We start from the raw sequence: 18,487 nt of genomic DNA, 5'->3' as shown, positions 1-18,487 counted from the left end.
CAGCTGCGTTCAAGGAGAAATGCAGAAGCTGGCAACAGCTGGTTTCTGGTTCTCAGTTCTCCTTGCTGCACGGGAAAGGTGAAGCCCACACAACTGGCCCATGGTCCATCTCCAAACCTGGCCACCTCAGAAGTTGCATCATCTGGCTGGAAGGTCAGAACTCAGCTGGGCAAAGGCACAAAGCTTCATGTGTCCCAGGGGTGGCTGCCTGCACAAGCCTGCCCTGCTGCTGCCTCTCCAGCTAACACAGCCCTGCTCTGAGCTACCTCTCCAGCAAGGCAGCTGAGTAGTTTGTTCCGCAGAGAATTAATCAGCTCTGAGTGGGTTTGGTGGTAAAAAGGCAGAACAGAGAACACTCCAGTATAAACCACCAGAATAATGCTGACTTTATACCTGAGAAGGCTGGCTTAGTTTTGGCATGTTTGTTCTGTTTTGTATGGTTGTGTGTTGGGACAGGACTGAAATCTCTGCAGGGTTTAGAGTCCACCCTCGTGTCTTCAGATTACTCAGCAAGCGCTTTGGTAGGCTACAAAGTCTTTGCTCTCCCCTTGCTCTAGATCTTACAAGGATTTGCTTTTCTAGATTTGTTGTGGGAACTCTTTAGAAAACAGCATAAGCCAAATTGCAAAGTAGTTTCACTTACATTTTGCTTTTGCAAGGGAAAATCTTTAATACAAGCAATCTGTGACATGAGCTGGCTGATTTTGCCAAAGTATATTAACAGCTAGGAGAGACTCTTAGCTCAGGAGAGACTCTTACCAGGTCTGTAGCAGAAGCTGGGTTTTTGAGCACTTACCTCCTTGTGGGTCTGAGCTCTGAAGGAAAAAGTTCAAAACAGCTATAAAGCTAAACAGCAAGAAGTATGTGCCTTTCAGTTTGCTTTGTCTGCTGTACTATAGAAAGAAGCATGACAGATGATGCTACTTAGGTTTGGATTAGGCTGGCTTTCAGGATATTTCTGTAAATAAGGTTTGGGTTTATAGCTGTCATCATGAGAATATCTTCAATCAGAGGCCAAGGAAGGGAGTCTAAAGGTGTAGATTAGATATTTTAGTCTAGTGTGGTTCTCTAAGACAGATTTCATCTGATTTAACTGTACACAAATGAATCTCAGTCGACCCAGACTAGGAATGACCCTGATAAGAAGGAACACAGGCAGGGGTGGTGTCCTTCTGAACTGTCAGAGCTATGGTTCATAGCTGTCTAGTATTTTCTAGTTATCAGCTCTGTGAGTCTTTGTGCCCCAAACTGCTGCTGTTTATCTATCACAGAATTCATTGTGATCTATAAAAGCTTTTCAGTTAGATGTTTGCAATGAAAATATGAGGACTGAGACACTTTTGGCATTTGTAACTTTATTGCAGAAAAAAAAAATCCACTATCAACATATTTTACAAACAAAGTTGCACTTTGGTGTTGGGCGAGTTTTCTTCCTCACCCCTCTCCCCTGGACAGTGATGCATGGGAAACCAGAAGAACCAGCCCCTGCCCTTTTGGTTGTGTGCAGACACACTTCCCAGATATGCCAGCCTGCACCAGTTCCAGCCAGGATGGAGTTCTATTTTCCACCACTAACTTGCCAACTTTGTGCTGAAAACCAGTAGCACCCTGCCCTCCGGCAGGGGAAACAAGTCTGTAGCTAGGGAGATTGCTCTGTGCAGACAATGCTTGATACAAAAGCTTTGGAGTTGTGACAATTGCACTTTAGTTCTCATGCAATCATAGGAGAGAACCAACCCTCTTCCCTATTTTACTGGGCATCAACATAAAGATGGAAGGCCAAAGCCAACAGCTGAACCCCGACTGCACTGCAGCCATTTGTCAGCCACTCTGGAAGCAGCAACACCGGCAGGAGGAACTGCTGCATTACCCAGTTCATCTGATTGACCCAGACTGGTTCTGCTCCACCTTTGGGCTTTCCAGGCAACTTGAGCTCAGCTGATGGGGAAATTCCCCTTTCCCTGCTACAACAAACAATAACAGCACTGGGGAAAAAAAAAAAAAAAAGGTACTTCTGCAAGTGAGGCCTGGTATCTGTCCTTTGTGGGGTTCAGTGATGTTGCTACTGAAAGGAGAGGAGAAACTGAGGCTTGTAAGAGCAAAGTGGCAGATGAACTCTAGCCCTTGCTGTATCCTGAGGGAGCAACTGGCTTAGTCAAAAACCAAACACTCTAGAGAAGGCATGTGTTTCCATTTACCTGCAGTCAAATGTGAGTTAGAAAACAGGAGCAGGTGCAACTACATGAAGACTGTCATGTCACACACGCTCTGGTCTTTCTGAGGCAAGGGCACCAAAAGATCCTCTGATTTACACTCAGAGGCTCTGGTCTATGGGTTTCCTTGAGAGGCCTCAAGAGCCTTGGACGCAGTCTACAGCAGTGATATTCTGAGGCAAAAGTGCAGAGTCTAAACAGCATAACACCAAGAAAGGGAAGGGGAGGAAGGCACCTACTTCCAGGATGTGTCCTCATGACAAGACACCAACTGGTTCAAAATACCAACATCAGAAAGTAGAGGAGCTTTGACCTTGCATAGCACAGGAGGGAGAACCAAGTACCAGTTTTGTACAACAACTTCCAGCAACCAGATGCTAGAAGCAAAATGGGAGGTACCTGAGGAAAGGCTTGTGTTAGCCCAGGCAGGGAAATGGACTAAAGCATTTAGTGAGCCTGGGAAAGGAGTTTACACATATGCCAAAAGCATCAAGTGTAGGAGACACAGTTTCTTAATTTTGGTGAGACCAAATTAGTGTGTCTAACTGGCAATAGACTGAGTCCTATCAAACTCAGTTAAGCTAACATTGTGTTCATTTTCCTCCCAGCAACTTCAAAGCAACATCAAGTAGCAGGGGCACCTCTCCAGTGGCCACAAAATTGTTTTCCCTGATTAAAGAGAAAGGGTATGCATCTAAGAAGGAAGCAGAGTAGTCTTTTATCTTCCTGGTAGGTGCTTCAGGTTGGGTAATGCCAATCCTGGGACTAAAGCTGAAACAGGAACAAAAAAAGTGCAAGAAAACCCCCAAAACAAACAACCTTAAAAATACAGAACAAGAGGGAGCCCAAGAGAACTGATTTCCACATCCTTGGCTTCCTCAGAAAACAGCAGTCTCCTTTGCTGGCACTGTGCTGACACCACCAGTGTCAAGAGCCCTAGTCTGGATCACTTTCCCACCTCCTTTGAAGGCAGCAGCCACCAAGATGAACAGAAGAGATCCATGCAGAACACCATGGCAAAGGTTATCTTGGCTAATTGGTTGCCACACTAAAAGGAGGAGACCTCTTCAGGGCATTTTTTTGAGGAGAGCCTGGAGAAAAGGGCCAGACTTGGGCTCTGATTTGCAGCATAGAAACTTCAACACTGAACTATTTAAAATGTCTAAAACCAAAAACCATCTGAAAAGGATCTTTCAGTTGTGTGCAAATCACAGCCCCATATTCCTCAGCAGATCGTCTGGGACCAAGTCCTCAAGGCCTTTTCCTCTGGGCAGTGGGCAGCTTGGTTGCCTAGTAGCTGTAGAGGGAGAGAGGGGTGTCCTCCATCATGTCATCCTAGAAGCAGAGAAGAGGGTGCTTTAATGAGATGTCTGCACAATGGCATCATGGTCCCAGCCTGGGAGACTGCTGTGCAGGCAGCACAGCTTTCTCAGCCACAGTGTGGCCATCTGCCCAGACATCCACCTAAATGCTGTCACTGTGCAGTTCCTGGATCTTTGAACTGTCAGTCTCCCTCCTGCTGCAGCATTTGAAGAGAAGAGGTGTGTGCAGGGACTGCCTGCCTGCTGCAGGGATGTGGAAAATTCTGGCTGTTGAAAACTCCACTCAGCTTGAAACAGCATCAGCTTGCTTGCTAGCTGCAGTACTCCTCTATCCCAGAAAGTTCAGGAAATTATTTGCAGCTTCCCCAGAGCAAGTCCAGCCTCTGGAACCCTCATATATTTTTATATTCCCAAAGGGTCAAACACAGACAGACAGAGAGACAACCTCCCTGGAGCAGAGCATAAGATCTGCTTTGTCATAGTTACAAAGCAAATATATCAGAAAACAGGAGGAGAGGTTAGGAAGGTGTCATTTCAGGACAAGCCTGGATGGAGCTCTCCTTCCTCTCTCTAACCTCTCAGCATTCCCCTGCAGAGTGAGGGGAAGGCAGAGAGCTTCTTTAGTACCCAGCCTTGAGACTTGCTGTCTTGATTCAAACCTTGGATGGAAGGAGAGGGACCTAAGGAAGAACAGGAGCGTGTGATCAGCATTGGTGCTGCTGCAAATACCCCAAGCATTGCTAATGCAGCAGAGAAGGGGAACTGCAAAGCCGTCAGTGGCAAGGCAGCCCACATGAGGCTGGGCTGGAGGCAGCACTCACCATGGGCAGGTCCTGCAGGCGCCGGAACTCCATGCGGTTGTTGTGCTGGCGGTATCGCAGGAAGCCCACCAGGCCCAGGATGCCCACCATGACAATGAACACGGAGATCACAGTGATGACCAAGGGATCAGCCCTCGTTTTACCAGCCAAATTGGGTAGCTCTGCAAGGAGACCAAGGGAACGAGACCAAAGGAGAGCCTTCAAGGATTGGAACAGCAAAGCTTCGTCTTTTCTCGTTCTGCTCAATATAACCAAGAGGCAGTTTGAGGTAGCTCCACCCCTTGGCCGTGTTTTGAGAGAACAGGTACAAAACAATTACAGAATCTATTAGGCTGGAAAAGACCTCTGTGACTATCAGTCCAACCCATGACCTAACACCACCTTGTCAACTAGCCCACTTGTCAACTAGATGGCATTGAGTGCCACATCCAGTCTTTCCTTTAACACCTCCAGGGACAGTGACTCCACCACCTCCCAGGGTAACTCATTAAAAGCAGAGCATTTACCTGAATTGTCATCATCACCAACATTCAACACAGAGGCCTTCTCATGCCTGGGCTCTGATGACTGTGCCAGTGTAGGTGTGCTGGTAGGGATGGCAGCTGTGCTGGCAGCGGTGGGGCTGGTCATGAGGGGTGTCACTGTCACAGTGCTGGAGGCAGCAGCAAAGGACGTGCTCCGTACAATGGAGACGGGAGCAGGGGAAGTTCTGGGCTCCACAGTGCTCTCCTCTGTGGCACCCACAGGGCTCGTTCCTGGCTTGGCTTCAGACCTTGCTGCTGTGGGCTCCAGGGTCTGCCCATCAAAAAGCCCTGACTGAGAGCTGTTAGTTGTTGCTGCAAAATAGGAACAAGCAGTTATTTCAAAGGATCCGGTGCAAGCATACTGTTCTGTGGGACGGGACAAGATGGAAGCAAGACTGTAAGGAAGACTGCTGGGACTATAGGAATAGCAGCTTATTGTCAATCCCTTGGAAAACAAGCAGAACCTTTAGCACAACCACAGCTGAGCCACACTATAACCCACAATGCTTAGAAAGTCCTCTCAGATTTCAGATGTGCCAATCTGCAATGTCAGCCAACCTCAGCTGGGCCCACAAGGCCTGTCCTTGGGGACAAAGGACAAACAGACAAAGCTTAAACAACTCTACACACAGCTGGAGATCACCCCAGAACAAGACACTGGGAAAGGCCTCTCATCCCTCCTTACAGGGAACACAAAGGGGGCTGCCCAGGGCCTGGGTAGCAGCATCCCCTGAGGCTGTGTCTGTGTGTCACACAACAGCAGGACCATGTGACACAAGCCAGGGAAAACAATGTAGTTGTGCATTAACACCATGCAAATCAGTGCTCAATCAGTATCTGCCTTGCATTAGGGTGTGTGACAGCCTGGCAGGCCCCAAGATGGGCAATTTGGGATTGCAGACCCTATAGCCAGTCCCCATGCTGCCCAGAGGGATCTGAAGGTGGGGAAAGGTTTCCCGTGGTTGCCCAGGGATATATGAGCTGTCACTTGTGCTTGCCCATGTTTTTTGTAAAGAGAGGGTGTGTTTCTCCAGGGAGGCTCCCATTGAGCCCCCAGCCCTGATGCCAGAAAGGCTCAGCTGGGCACTGCTGCTAAGGAATGTTGTTTCAGATTAGATATAAGAAGAATGTCCCTGCACACCATCCATGTCCTCATCAGAAAGCAGCTAGCACAATTAATACCAAAATTAATGAGGTTTGCAAAGAGGATGGTGAACTAGCCTATCTGCAAGTAAGTTGCACTGAACTGACTCTGCCTAGTGTTTCATTCCCTTCTTCTCCCTCTCTCCAGTTACCAGGAAAGTGCTCAAACATTTCCAGGTTGTGCATCTTTGAGGCAGAACTTGGTGCACAGGCAGTAAAGGCAAAAGCTCACCCAGCACAGTGTTCAGAGGAGGGGTGGGGGTTGCACTGCTGGCATCATCCGTTTCTTCAGTTGTGCTGAAAGGCTCTGTGGTTTCATGGCTGGGCTGGTTTTCTTCCAGAGTGCTGGCAGTTAAGGTAGGGGAGGGGATTTCAGTGCTGCTGTTGACTGACAAGCTCATGTTGTCATGCTCAGGATGCGTAACTGTGATGTCTCCAGGACTGGCAGTGGTAGCAGTCTGCAGTCTCCCTTCCTTGGAGCCTGCCATGGGGCTGGTGAGGATGAAGGCATCATCCACCTCTGTAGCGTGGGCCCCAGTGGCATTGAGTGTTGCAGCAGTCAAGTTTTTCTCCAGGCTTGTCTGAGGAATGGCAGTAGTCACTGGACTAAAGCCAGAGGCTTCCCTTGGCTGCGAGGTTAGCGCTGTGCTAGGAAAGGGTGCTGGTGACACCAAGGCCTCTGCTGTCTTCTGACCCTCTCCTATGGAACAGAGAAGTTTGTCAGAGATCCCACAGTGAGAGAAGAAACAGTGAGAGAAGAAACAGAGGGGAAGGACAGAAATGGAACGTCTTTATCCTCTTAATTCCAATTCCAGCACAGGTTCACACTTGGGGAGGAAAAGGATTCAAACAGCTCCTCTGTCCTCCTGGTTTTTGAGGCAGGGACCTGCTCTAGCGGACTTTTCCTTTACCCTCCTCTGCCTCAAGTCCTGTGTTATTGTTCCCTAGGGTCAGCACCACCAATCTCTCTATCCTCAAGCAACTTTTAAATTTTTTTAGAGGATTTGGGTTTGTTAGAAGTATCACCTGAGACCTGATTCTGTAAGAAATTTAGATAAGTCTTCTTTGGTTTATTGAGAAAGAGTCAAAAGTGGTCTTCAAAAACCACAAATGTGGAAAAAGTGGAAGACTCCCTAGCTCCCCTGGCCCAATGAAGCAGAGAAAAATGATATTTAAAAAGACTGAGGATGGCAAAGGTAAAGCAAATATTGTGAGTCACCTTAGTAGTAGTGTGGGATTCTGCTGGAGGGAAAGGTGAAATGGGTAGACAGAGTACTACAGCTAACAGGGCTGGCTCGGGGCGTGCTTTGGGAGCCACCTTGGTGAGCTATTTATGAACACATCACCACCATGAAGTACAACTGTTGTCATAGAAATGGGGAGCTACTCAGCCTCCCACTGCAGCAAAAAGGGGCAGCTTCCCTGGAGGGAACCTGCAGCAAGCAAGGATCCCCCAGATCCACAGCTGCTAGACAGTGCGACAGCACACAGGAGGAGGAAAACCACAAGGCTCTTACACTGCCTGTTTGTAAACACAAATCCTGTGAGGGTTTTTCAGGGTATAAACAGGAAGAAAACAAAGAAATGTAGCCACATTAGGGTGGACTCTCCAATTTAAAAAACATCTCATAGTCAATATTTGGACAATATCTGTTAAAGTTTCTATCCAAGCCACAGAGGACTGATGAGCTAATTACAGAAAAAAATAAAGGTACTGAAGCATATCCGTCATCATGCCCCTCCTCTCCACAGTGAAGAAGTATCCAAAGCAGATGCTATCAGCAAGAAACATTCATCCACCAGCAAAGCAGCCCATTCTTATACTGTTTTGGGAAAAATGCAGCAGTTTTTAAAAGCGGTTCATAACAGATAGAGTTATCAGAGCTCTTCTCCAGCTACAGCACTTAACAGGCCCTAAAAAAAGCACAATACATAGCTCTCTCAAGACCTTTGCAGTACCCTGACCAGCTGGAGAATTCAAAACCCTGGAGCAGCCTGATGTAGCAGTGCTTCCCTGGCCCGGGGCCCCAGTCCCAGAAGGGCTCCCGCAGGGATGCACAACCCTGCTCAGCACATTCAGAGAACAAGATCTCACAGGGAACCTCAGCTGGGGCAACTTAAACATGACCAAAGGCCTAAGTGATGCTCTCTTTGGCCTTGCCTGGATCCAGATGTGCATGGCCAGAAGATGCTTCCAAATAAAGCGAGCTGCTCTGCCATGGATCTCAGGTGTAGGATACACCAATAACACCTGGGAGGAAAAGGGCTGAGCACTGGGTTTCCTGGGACCAGGCACCAAAAGGCACAGGTCTTCATGTGACAATTTCCAGCCCTGAACGCCGCACTGCTATTCAGCACGGGGTGGGATCCCACCAGCTCCGGATGCTGGCTGGGCACTGGCAGACGCTTGCACAGTAAACACCCAACTACCTGCTCCTACACAGCCAGAGACACAGAGCCGTGCTGTCACTGTAGGGTAAACAGGAAAGGTGGTGGCCAGGTACCTGGCCAGTGGCAAGCCTGGCTACGTGCCTCTCTGAATAGCTAGCCTGTGCCTGGGACAGCCTCTCACAGGTTGGCAAGTGACGACTTGAGTCATGCAGAGGAAAGATTTGTGGAGAGCTGTCTTGCACAAAGGCCTGAGCAACTCTGAAACCATCATGTCAGTTTCTGACTAGAAAAGTGATAGGCAAAGTGGGTGCTAATGTCTTTACAAGCAGCTCGATGGGGGAGGATCTTTAGGAGAAATGGGTCTTAATGTCTCTACCAACCTCAAGCTGCAAAGTTCGTTGCAGAACACAGACAGATTGACTACAGTTTAAACTCCTGAACTTACAGGTAATAGACAAATGGGTCCGTGCAAAGTTTATTGCAGACCCCAAACAGTCTGAACTTCTGGTGGATCCGCAGAACCCAGATAGCCTGAACTTCTGAACTTTGGGGGGAAATTGGTGATTTTACACACAAAGGAAAAGTCAGAGGGAAGGCAGATGAGTGCCCTACACACCAGGACACCTCCCCGCATGCCAGGAACTGGTATCCCTGCCACGAGGTGCTGTGGGACAGGAGGGCTTGTGGGGACAAGCAGCTCCCCCCACCCCGCTGCACGCACAGCTTCCTGCTGTCTGCAAGAGGGAGAGCAAATGGGACTGGCATTTCCCTAAGCTCTTCTCTCCAAGAAGCCACTTGGCTTCTTCCCACAGAATTATCTGATGTCCATCACTGCAAAACACAATGATTCCGGGATGGATGGGCGGCTCTGGTGTAACAGAGCACTGTGATGTGTAAAACCTGATTTGTAGAGAATTGCAGAAGAGATTTTAAATTGGCAGGTGAGGAACAAGGGACTCGCTTTGAGTATGGCAAGTGTTGATGGCACCTCAATTAGCAAGTCATCCAGCCCAGCACATCATAGCACACCCAGCTCAGGAAACAAAGGAGAGCCTGAAAAAAAGGAGAGCCTAATCCAAACACAAAAATTCAAGACATTAAGAGATGATGGTCGGAAGACAGAGAAGGCAAGAGCCTTAAAATGGCCAAGGAAACAAAGGACTGAGTAAATCCTGATCACCCGGGGACTGGCAGACAAAAGATTCCCATCACCCATCTGTCAGCTCCTAAGGGGTAAGGGCACATCCAAAGCCAGCACAGTCACCAAGCAAAGCACCTGGGGAAATCCCCGAGGTGCAACTTATTTGTTCCTTGTGAGCTGTAGGTGTTAAAAGGTACAAGCGCTGAGTTTTACTTCAGTTTTAGTTTAAAATGAAAACAGTCCTCCAAAGGACTTAGGTGCAATGCCATAGCTTTGTTTGCCAGTTTTATCATCCATCCAAAAGGGCAACCTGCGGTACAGAGGGGAGAGCAGAGCACTGCTGCAGTTGCCTGTGCTGGGTGAGACCCAGGAAACTCCTCACGGGCTGGGATCTTCTGGGGTCCAGCTCCTGGTCTGCCCTGGAGCTTGGTACCCAGCAGCTCGGAAAATCCCCAGCTCCAGCGCAGTTGCTGCTCTAGTTACTGGGTGCTGATGATTTTAGCTGTTTACCGGTTACCTATAGAGACGCAGGTCAGAGCTCGTTCCTCTGGCGTCTTCCTGGAGAAGCTCTGCTTCCTGCACCACATGCCAGGAAAGCCATGGCTGTACTGCCTAAGGCATTGCCCTCACCAGCTTCAGCAGACAAGAGGCAACCATGTCCTTCTTGTTTCAGATGCAAATGGAAACAGTGTGAATGCTTCACCTTTCCTGTGCTTCTCCAAGACCTGATAGTTGCAGCACCCCAGGACAGCTGGCAAACATGCATTCAGCCTTGGATCCATAGCAAAGCAGCTACGACTGTCCGAAGATCTGTGTCCCAGTATCTCTAAGCAAGACCTCTGACCATAAGAATATCTGTTTCCCTGATAGGGGACCAAGGGTGAGCTTGCTTTGGTTACATTGAGGTGCCTGCTGAAGCAGAGATGGTCCCCTCTGGCTACAGCCCCACTCCTGCCCTGTGTCTGTGCTAACCCTCAGGCTCAGCCTGTGCGTGATGAGAACCAGACATCCCAGACCACATTAGGGCAGGGATGGTGGATTTGGAGCAGCAGCTCCCATCAGACTGTGCTGACTGCGGTGACCTCTGTCTGGGAAACAAGAGGGGCAAAGGAAGAGAATGGTCCCAGGGGAGGAGGGATGCAGCGAACCGAGAAGCAGCCCCTGCCTTGGACAAGGGTGGGAAACACTCCCGGCTCCTTGAGGGAAGGGAGGGCTCTGAACATCAGCCCATAGCTTCAACCCCTTTCCAGCACTGTCTGGCAACACTGAGGGACCTCCACATATCAACCCAGGCTCCCACCAGCTCCAGAACAGACATGATAAAATGATGCTGTAACAGAGTGGAGTGAAGGAAGCCAGCTCTGCAGTAAATGGGGCCATTCCTGCCTTGTGCTCCCTGCCCAAGATTCAGGGCTGGGGCCAAGCAAGGGGCTGAGGAAGGTTTGCACAAGCAACACAGAGTCACTGCTGTGCCAGGACAGTCATGCAGAGTGGGGACTGAGGTGTCCATCCTCTGTCATAGCAGCCACCCCACCATCTATTTGCTTCTCAGAATAAAACAATGACATAGAGCAGGGCCTCAGCCGGACAAGCCCCTCAACAAGCTTCTGCCACAACCCTCCTGCTGCTCTCAGCAGCATCCTCTGCACCTTCCTTCCTGTCTGATAGAAACAGCAGCCTGAGCTTCCCAAAGGTCAACACCAACCCAGCTCCAATCCATAGACTTGAACACTTTTTAAAATCCCTCTTAGGATGAGCTGAAGGTGAGGAAGCCCATGGCAGGCTGGCTCTGGGGAATGAGGGAGAGCAGGGTACAGGCTGCAGCCACCACTGGAGAAGGTGCACAGAGTCCCAGGTGAGAGCTAAGCACAAAGATGAGAAGGATTCACCCAGGATTTCAGAGAAAGTGCCCGTGGGAGCAGGACTCCCTGGTGTGGATGTATAATCCTGCACAGGCTGTCACTGTCTGAGGATAGCACCTCACTTAAATCAGCTTCCTACAGAATGCATGTCAAACGACTGCTCTGATTCATTGAAAAGGCATACAAACCCTTCTACAGTGCTATTTTGGTGCACTAAATGAATTCAATTTCCATTTAAGTGTAACAGCTCCATTTGCAAACAACCTAGTAAAATGGAAAAATACAATATTTAAAAAGTAACAGCATAAACTGTAACTCGTATGTATCAAAGCAGTTGTATCTTATTGCTTAGCAAACTACTTCATTAAGTATAGAAATTATCTTTTGTTGCCAGTTATTACATTATATGGTTACCAACCAACGGTAATTAGACAATCTCTTAAAGGAAAAAAAGCTTGAGGATAAATGCAAATAAAACCATATAGTGAGATTTAAAACCAAGGCTCTTCATTTCATTTAAAAGCAGAACTGGAATAGCTCTTGATAAGATACTAGCTGAGCCTGATCTCTTTTCCTGGAATGAAAAAAAACCAAAACAAACAAGCAATAGAAGAGATTTCTGGAGCCCTTCAGGGAGATGCCAGATGCACCCAGGGATGCTGTAGAGCAAACACCCTCATTGTGATGAAGCAAGCTTAGAGACAGGTTTCAGTACAAGGGGCAACTGCTTTGTGAACTCAGCTCCAGTTGGATACCTTGCAGGATCTCGATGGAGCCAGGATGCCAGAGAGCTGCATTTGCCACAGGCTCCGGTGGTCTCCTTGCCAGGGCTGATGCCCAGACTGTCCCCATCCCCATCCTGGCTGAGAGAGGCTGAACAGACTCTCTCTGCTGTAAGGAGTCCAGGCGGGAGATGTAGGCACAGATCCGACCTTGGAGCCTGCTTGGGGACCACAGTGAAGCTCTTCATGGCAGCAGTTTAATTCATTGCACCCCTCGTGGCCTCTGTGAGCTGCTCTGCAGGCATCAAAACTGGGGGTGCTGAACTGGGGGTGCTGAGCACCCAGCTCAGCCCTGGAGAGCTGCCAGGCCAGGCACACTGCAAAGCAAGGGCTGAGGTAAGGGACAGGAATAGAAAGCAGCTCTCCTGACTGAGAAGGCAGGTGGCCACGAGCAGAGCACGAGACGGGGCAGATAAGATATGGGGTGCTGAGCGAGTGTGGCACTAGGGAGGGACAGCCCAGCACCCAACCTGCCCAGGCAGGCAGGAAGATGCCTCCTCGGGGCATCTGTGGATACCGGGCCACAGGCTTGAACCACTGGGAAACAAAAAGGGGAGGCAGTGCTACCACCTTGACAGATGGCACCGCATTGGGAACCAGGACAACCAGCCAATGGTGGCATGGCAGCGCAGGGCAGAGCAAGAGTTGCAGAAACAGCAGCAACTGGAAACAGCACTATAAATGCCAAGCCCGTGTACTTAAGTACTAGGAAAACCCATGAAACAGCACAGAAACAACACAGCCCAGAGCACACAGTAGTGGGGCAGCACCAGCATGGTCACTACCTGCAGGAACAGCACCCCAGGGTGTCACACTTTGCCTGGCCCTGCCACATGAGATTCTCCTCACGTAGCCAGGGGAGAGAAATGCAAAAAACTTCTCTCCTACAGGTTTGCAGGAAGTTCTATCTCTGATCCCCCATTTAGAGGTGAGGGGGCTTATTCCAAATTTCTGTGGCAGGGAAAAAGGAGAGCAGGCTGCCTTGCTCAGCTACCACTGTCAGAGCAGCCAGTTATTTTTCACAGGCCACATACAGCTATGGAGCACCTTGCTTGGCAGGAAGATGCCTGGGAGACTCCCACTCTGTCTGGTTTTGTTCCTCAGTAGGGGACTGAGCAGTGGTGAAGATCCTTTTGCCCAGAAGCTGCTGGGCACAACACCCATGGCATGCAGAGCCTGGGAAGCCTGTCCTTCTCTGGGTTTGTGTAATCCCAGTAGTACAGCAACAGCAGGAAGCTCTGGCATCATACAGCCTGGCCCTGCTTACCTCAGGAGTCACAGCTGCAGTGGAGGAAACATTCACATCATTAGGAGAAATAAATTAGCCAGTTGCCTTAATAGCAGCCCCATGTTAGCAGGGAGCCTACTCTTCAGTGCAGTGTGGCATGAACTGGGGCAAGTTTGGACATCAGGAAGACTGCCCAGCCCTGAGCAGTTGCCAGGTCCTTCTAGATGTGTAACTCCTGGTTCCATGGGCTGTGAGGCTTGGAGGATGCATCCTGTCCTGCTCTGGGCAGCCCTACAGGGCTCAGGATGTGACCCCAGACCTCAGTGGCAATGAGCCCTACAAAAGCTGCCCCAGAGAGCATTGTGGAGATGATCACAGGCCTATAGAAAATCCTGCAGCAAGAACTGTGACTGCCCACCCAGAGAGTCTTGGTGGAAAGGAAGGAGGGACAGGGGTTTCTGTGCTTAGAGCATCCCTGCTCCCCTTTGTCTGGAGGGATGGGGCCAAGGGAGGTGAAGGAGGTGAGTGCTTTGCCCCTGCCCAGCAGGTCAAGCCTTCTTGGAAGGGCCGCAGGGAGACAAGGCCCACCCTGCCCCTGAAGTTGAGGGAAAAGCACGTGTAGAAATGGCATCAAAGACTGATGGCATGACATGAAAGGTTGGGCTGGGAGTGCAGGGTCACACAGCTGGAGGAAACACCCAGATGAGAGGACCAAGCTGTGGCTCAGTTCTGGGTGCAGCAGAGCTGAAGTTGTCCTGTTAGGGTGGGGCCAAGTCCATCCACGTGTCCTTGCCCTGGGCAAACTAAGGGGAAAAAATCAGGGAAAATCAGCAGTGGGACCTTGAGCAGACACACTGCCTGCCTGTGTGCATGGCCCCACTGGTGCCGACAGACGGGGCTTTATGTGCTCGTGCTGCTCCCAGCCCTGTACTGTTCTCACTGCTTGCAAGGCAGCTCGGCACGGGAGGGAGAGGCAGAAAAATGCCCAGACCAAAATTACTCGGGGTTTTATTTGTAAGGCTGACGGTGCTGGAGGAAGTGGATTTCCGCAGGCAGTGAAGAAAGGCTGCATTGAGAGGCCGGAGTGGGCAGAGCACAGGAGACGCAGCAGCCTGAGCTCCTCCGTGGCCCTGCTGCAAACCCAGATGGGGAGTGGGAATGGGCACTGCCAAACAGCAGGAGCAAAGGGAATCTGTGCTGGGACCAGTGCAGAGCAGCTCATGGAGCTAGGACAAGCCCAGTTTTGGACAAATTTGTTCAGAGACTGCTGACTTGGGGGCCAATCTCTGGGTGAACCATTTCTTTTCCCCACCACCGTCCTGCTGAGATTTGCTGGTGTCTCATTATGGGTTGTGCTTGCTATGGGTCATTTTATTATTGGCGGCATCCCTTCTATCTATTTTCTATTTTCACAAAAAATTTGCTCTTTCATCCACAGTTGGGATTACTTTACAAATTCAAAAGCTATGAGGGCAAGGGCCAGGTCAGCTTCATAGGTACCATTTCCTGAGACTGTGAAGAATCTTGGATTGGGACACTAAGTAACAAAGATCCGGGGAAAACTTCAGTGCAATCCTAATTTCTGGTAAATTCTGGCACATTCTGGCAGTTTGAGTCTTGGACTTTGCAGCGAGAAGGTTTCTATGAGCCAGCTGGGGCAAGGGGCTCCCTGGGGTTTCCCAGTGTGCCCAGAGTGTGAGACACAGGGCCAGAATACAGCCCCCGGCAGCTCAGAGCTCCTCCTCCTTTCCGCGGTGGAAATTCTGAGTCCCTCCTTTGCCAGTGGCTGGTCACCTCCCCACACCCCATCACAGCACAGCCACTCTCGTGTGGGGAGTGCAGCTTTGCCCACATAAAGGGAGCTGGTTTGGGACTGCTCCCAGTGCTCAGCCTCAAACCCAGCTAAACCGCCTCCTGCACCCAAAACCTCATCCTGAGTGCTACTCTCGCTGCTGGGGACTCAGCCTCACAGGCATCTATTTTAGGTTTTCCTAGTCCTAATTAGTTATTAGAAACTGAGTTTCTGTGTGTCATCCCTGGCCTCTTGCTGCCGTCACGGTGCTGGGATCTGATCAGGGTCTGGCCAAGGGTTTTTCTCAACCACAAAGAAGAAATACGTTTTACTTCCTGTGCCCCGGGCAAGCCCCTAACTGCCACAGAGCCTTTGTCACTGCCAGAGTCACGGGGAAGGTGACAGCCCCCCGACTCGGGGCACACTCCGGCCACGCGGCAAAGCTCGGTGGTGTCGGTGGACGGGGCTGTCAGCGCCACGCTGCAGATTGCGTCTGCCCACGTGGGGAAGTGTTGATAGTAGAGCAGAGCCGAAATACTTCCCAGGAGAGTCTGCCTGGGGTCGGGGTCTGACTCCTGCTCCGTCCCAAATAGCTCCATCCGCCCTGCCCCTCACCCCGCAGGCACAGGGCCCTCGTCCCGTCGTGCTGCGGGAGGCGGCAGAGTTCGGGCTTTGTCCGGGGCTCCCTCGGGGGGAAGCTCAGCAGCCGCTCGTAGGCACCCGCGACCTGCCGGGCGGGAGGCAGGAGGCTCGCAGGGCTGGATGGCGGAGGGCGAGCCCTTCCAGGATCGTTGCTCCCCTTCCCGCACATCCCCTCGGGATCCCGCCGGGCGCCGGGCGGGAGGTGAGCCCGGGTGGCTTCGCCGGCGGGAGCAGCGCTGCCGGCAGCTGCCTTGTATGGGCAAGGCCGGGAGCGGCGGCCGCGCTGCTGCCCGGAGCGCGGGGTTCACCCGGGACCCCCCCGAGCATCCTTGGAGCGCCTCACCTGCGCGTCCGCTGATGCGACGGCGCCTGGGGCCGAGGGCATTTCGCCCGAGTTCGGGAGGCAGGCCCGGGGCGCTGCTCCCCGGAGAGGGAGCCCTGGGGGGAGATCTTCAGACCCTTCTCCCGCAGCCCCACAGCGGGCAGAGAAGCCCGCGTCCCGGCGCTGCCCCGACGGCCGTCCCGGCGCTGCGCTCCCCGCCGCGGCAGGACAGGCGGCATGCCTCGGTCAGCCCCCCCGCCCTGGCACCCCTCGGCGGCCGCCCCGGTACCTGGCAGGGCGCAGAGCAGGCAGCAGGCGGCGGCGAGGTGGAGCAGGGAGAGCCGCGTCCCCTCCATGCTGGGCCGATCCGCGCTGGCTCCGCCGGCGGCACCGGGGCGGCGCCGGGGCGGGCCGGCGGCCGGGGCGGGGCGGGAGACACGTGGTCCGGCCCCGGAGGAACGGGGAGGGGGGTCCAGCTGCCGGCCCCCACACTGCCGGACCTCACATCTCCGTGTCGGACAGCGCACTCTCGGTCCAGCCCCGATTCGGTCCCCGGAACCCTCGGTTCGGTTCGCACCGCCGCCGGCATTACCAATTGGTCCCCGGCACTCCGGGTTTGGGCAGGACACCCTCGCTACAGTCCGACACCGTCGTTGGCATCCTCAGCGCGGGCACTCCTGGTTCGGGCAGGACACCCCGGGTACCGTCTTTCTCTGTTCTGAGAATCCTTAACCTAGGTTTGTACCACCTCATCACCCCATGGACAGGTTCAAGTTACCCCAGACCAGGATCTCACTACCTCCTAATCCGCTCTTAGCACCCCCAGTTGAGCCTGACGCACACATTTCTGCCCCATGCAGGGATGTGAACGGCAGATGAGCCCAACGTGGGCCATCATCTTGGGGACCCCGGACAGTTTCAGGGTACCTGGGTCTGTCGGCACAGCTGGATGCAGAGGTGCTCCAAGCACCCCTGCCAGGGTTCAGCCAGGTGCTCAATGTGCCACGTCTGGTTTCTCGGGGCATCCTGCAGCCCCTGGGACTTCCCCTGGCTTCACATTCCTTCCAGCCTCCTGGGGGCTGGCCAGCCTCATCCAGGCACTGTGCAGGCTGAGCCATCCTTCAGGAGGTCTGACTGCTCTCTTCTGGCCAGCATTTCTGAAGAAGAGGGCTCCGTGCCATGGTGTGGTCTGTACTGATCCTCTCTCAGGCTGTTCTGTCTGAGGTGGGACGTGGTTCCTCTTCTCCATCAGATATCCGAGCCTGCAGCACCAAGGGACAGTGGAGGAAAGTAGAAACGGGTATTAACCCAAGAGGTTTTGCTTCATTTTTGCAATACGGGGCTGCTTGGTACCTCCTGCTCTCAGCTCTGAGGTAAAAGAGAGTTGATCTGATACAGAACAGATCATACCTCTTACTGGCTTTATAAGAAAAAGTAAAATTTAATCTTAGCCCATCATAGGAAATGTGTTTCTAGCTGCTTGCTACTTACTGCCAAGAAAACTAGCGGTAAGATTTTCTGGCAGAGGTAATTTCACTTGTACAAATGTCCCAGTTCTAAGGGGAATTTTTTCAAGCATATTTACAACTACTTAGTTGGTTATAGGGGTCTCCTACTACCCACAGAGGTTGCAGGGCTACCCAACAGACCAAAGCCTCCTTTGCTCCAGACAGATTTGGTCTCTCAGTGCTGCACTGTGCATCACCCGGGGCAGGAGCCACATTTCACCATCGAGGGACCAGGGCATCTCCCCAGACACCCACTGTGAGGAGGGCAGGAGCTCCAGGGGACATCGGCGCTGCTGGCTGTGCCCACAGCTCATGAGCGCATCCAACATCTGTGTGCTTGACTCACTTCTCTGCTCTGACCTCTCCCTGGAGACGCCAAAGCCGTATCCATCGCAGCTGGCTTAGAGAAGGTGGCTCGCAGTCGTCAAGGTTACCGGTCCCTCTGCTTTAATTAAGCACATAGACGCTGCACGGGATATTTTCAGCAGCCGGGGAACAAGGAGGAAGGAGGGCTGGCAGTTCCCGGAGGGGTTGGTGAGCAGCACCATAAATCTGGGCAGATGAGCCCCCCTGCAGGTCACTGCTATTACTTAACTGATCTCCACACTCGTTAGGATTATTATTAACACACTAATGAGGAACCTTTGGCTCCCCATAGCAAGGAAGGAGCAATTGGAAGCAAGAAAAGGGACTGACTGCATCTATGTGACAATGTCTTTAAGATGTTACTGCCGATGTCCCACTATGGAGAAGGAAGCAAAACCAAGGAGAACTTTAACATGCCACTGGCACACAG

General features: G+C 51.7%; 2 protein-coding genes across 3 annotated transcripts in view; one reads left to right on the top strand and one right to left on the bottom strand.

The window, feature by feature from the left end:
• The window catches only part of TESK2 (testis associated actin remodelling kinase 2), a 109,424-nt gene that overhangs the window by 5,081 nt on the left and 85,856 nt on the right, over positions 1-18,487 (top strand). The window lies entirely within an intron of this gene.
• On the bottom strand, positions 1,339-16,546 carry LOC136294703 (uncharacterized). 2 transcript variants are annotated; one of them, XM_066192721.1, is made up of 5 exons: positions 16,473-16,546; positions 6,256-6,723; positions 4,863-5,192; positions 4,357-4,517; positions 1,339-3,548 (listed from the first exon to the last, which is right to left on the bottom strand). In XM_066192721.1, exons 1-5 carry the CDS (start codon positions 16,537-16,539, stop codon positions 3,504-3,506), a joined length of 1,071 nt encoding a protein of 356 aa, XP_066048818.1. In that variant the 5' UTR covers positions 16,540-16,546; the 3' UTR covers positions 1,339-3,503. The 2 variants fall into 2 exon arrangements, with proteins under 2 accessions (XP_066048818.1, XP_066048819.1); XM_066192722.1 differs by lacking the exon at positions 1,339-3,548 and adding an exon at positions 3,768-4,215.

The sequence above is a fragment of the Chamaea fasciata genome, unplaced genomic scaffold, assembly GCF_029207755.1.
Source record: "Chamaea fasciata isolate MVZ Bird 193981 ecotype frontalis unplaced genomic scaffold, bChaFas1.0.hap1 SCAF_10, whole genome shotgun sequence".
Classification (NCBI taxonomy): Eukaryota; Metazoa; Chordata; class Aves; order Passeriformes; family Sylviidae; genus Chamaea; species Chamaea fasciata.
The sequence above is the reverse complement of the archived record's forward strand: the minus strand, read 5'-3'. Positions and strand labels throughout refer to the sequence as shown.

Coding starts and splice junctions, on each gene's coding strand:
- LOC136294703 (XM_066192721.1), bottom strand. CDS start 16,539: ATGGAGGGGACGCGGCTCTCCCTGCTCCACCTCGCCGCCGCCTGCTGC. Junction 6,724..16,472: donor CCTGCTCTGCGCCCTGCCAG/GTACCGGGGCGG, acceptor TCTGTTCCATAG/GAGAGGGTCAGAAGACAGCA. Junction 5,193..6,255: donor TCCTCTGAACACTGTGCTGG/GTGAGCTTTTGC, acceptor CCTATTTTGCAG/CAACAACTAACAGCTCTCAG.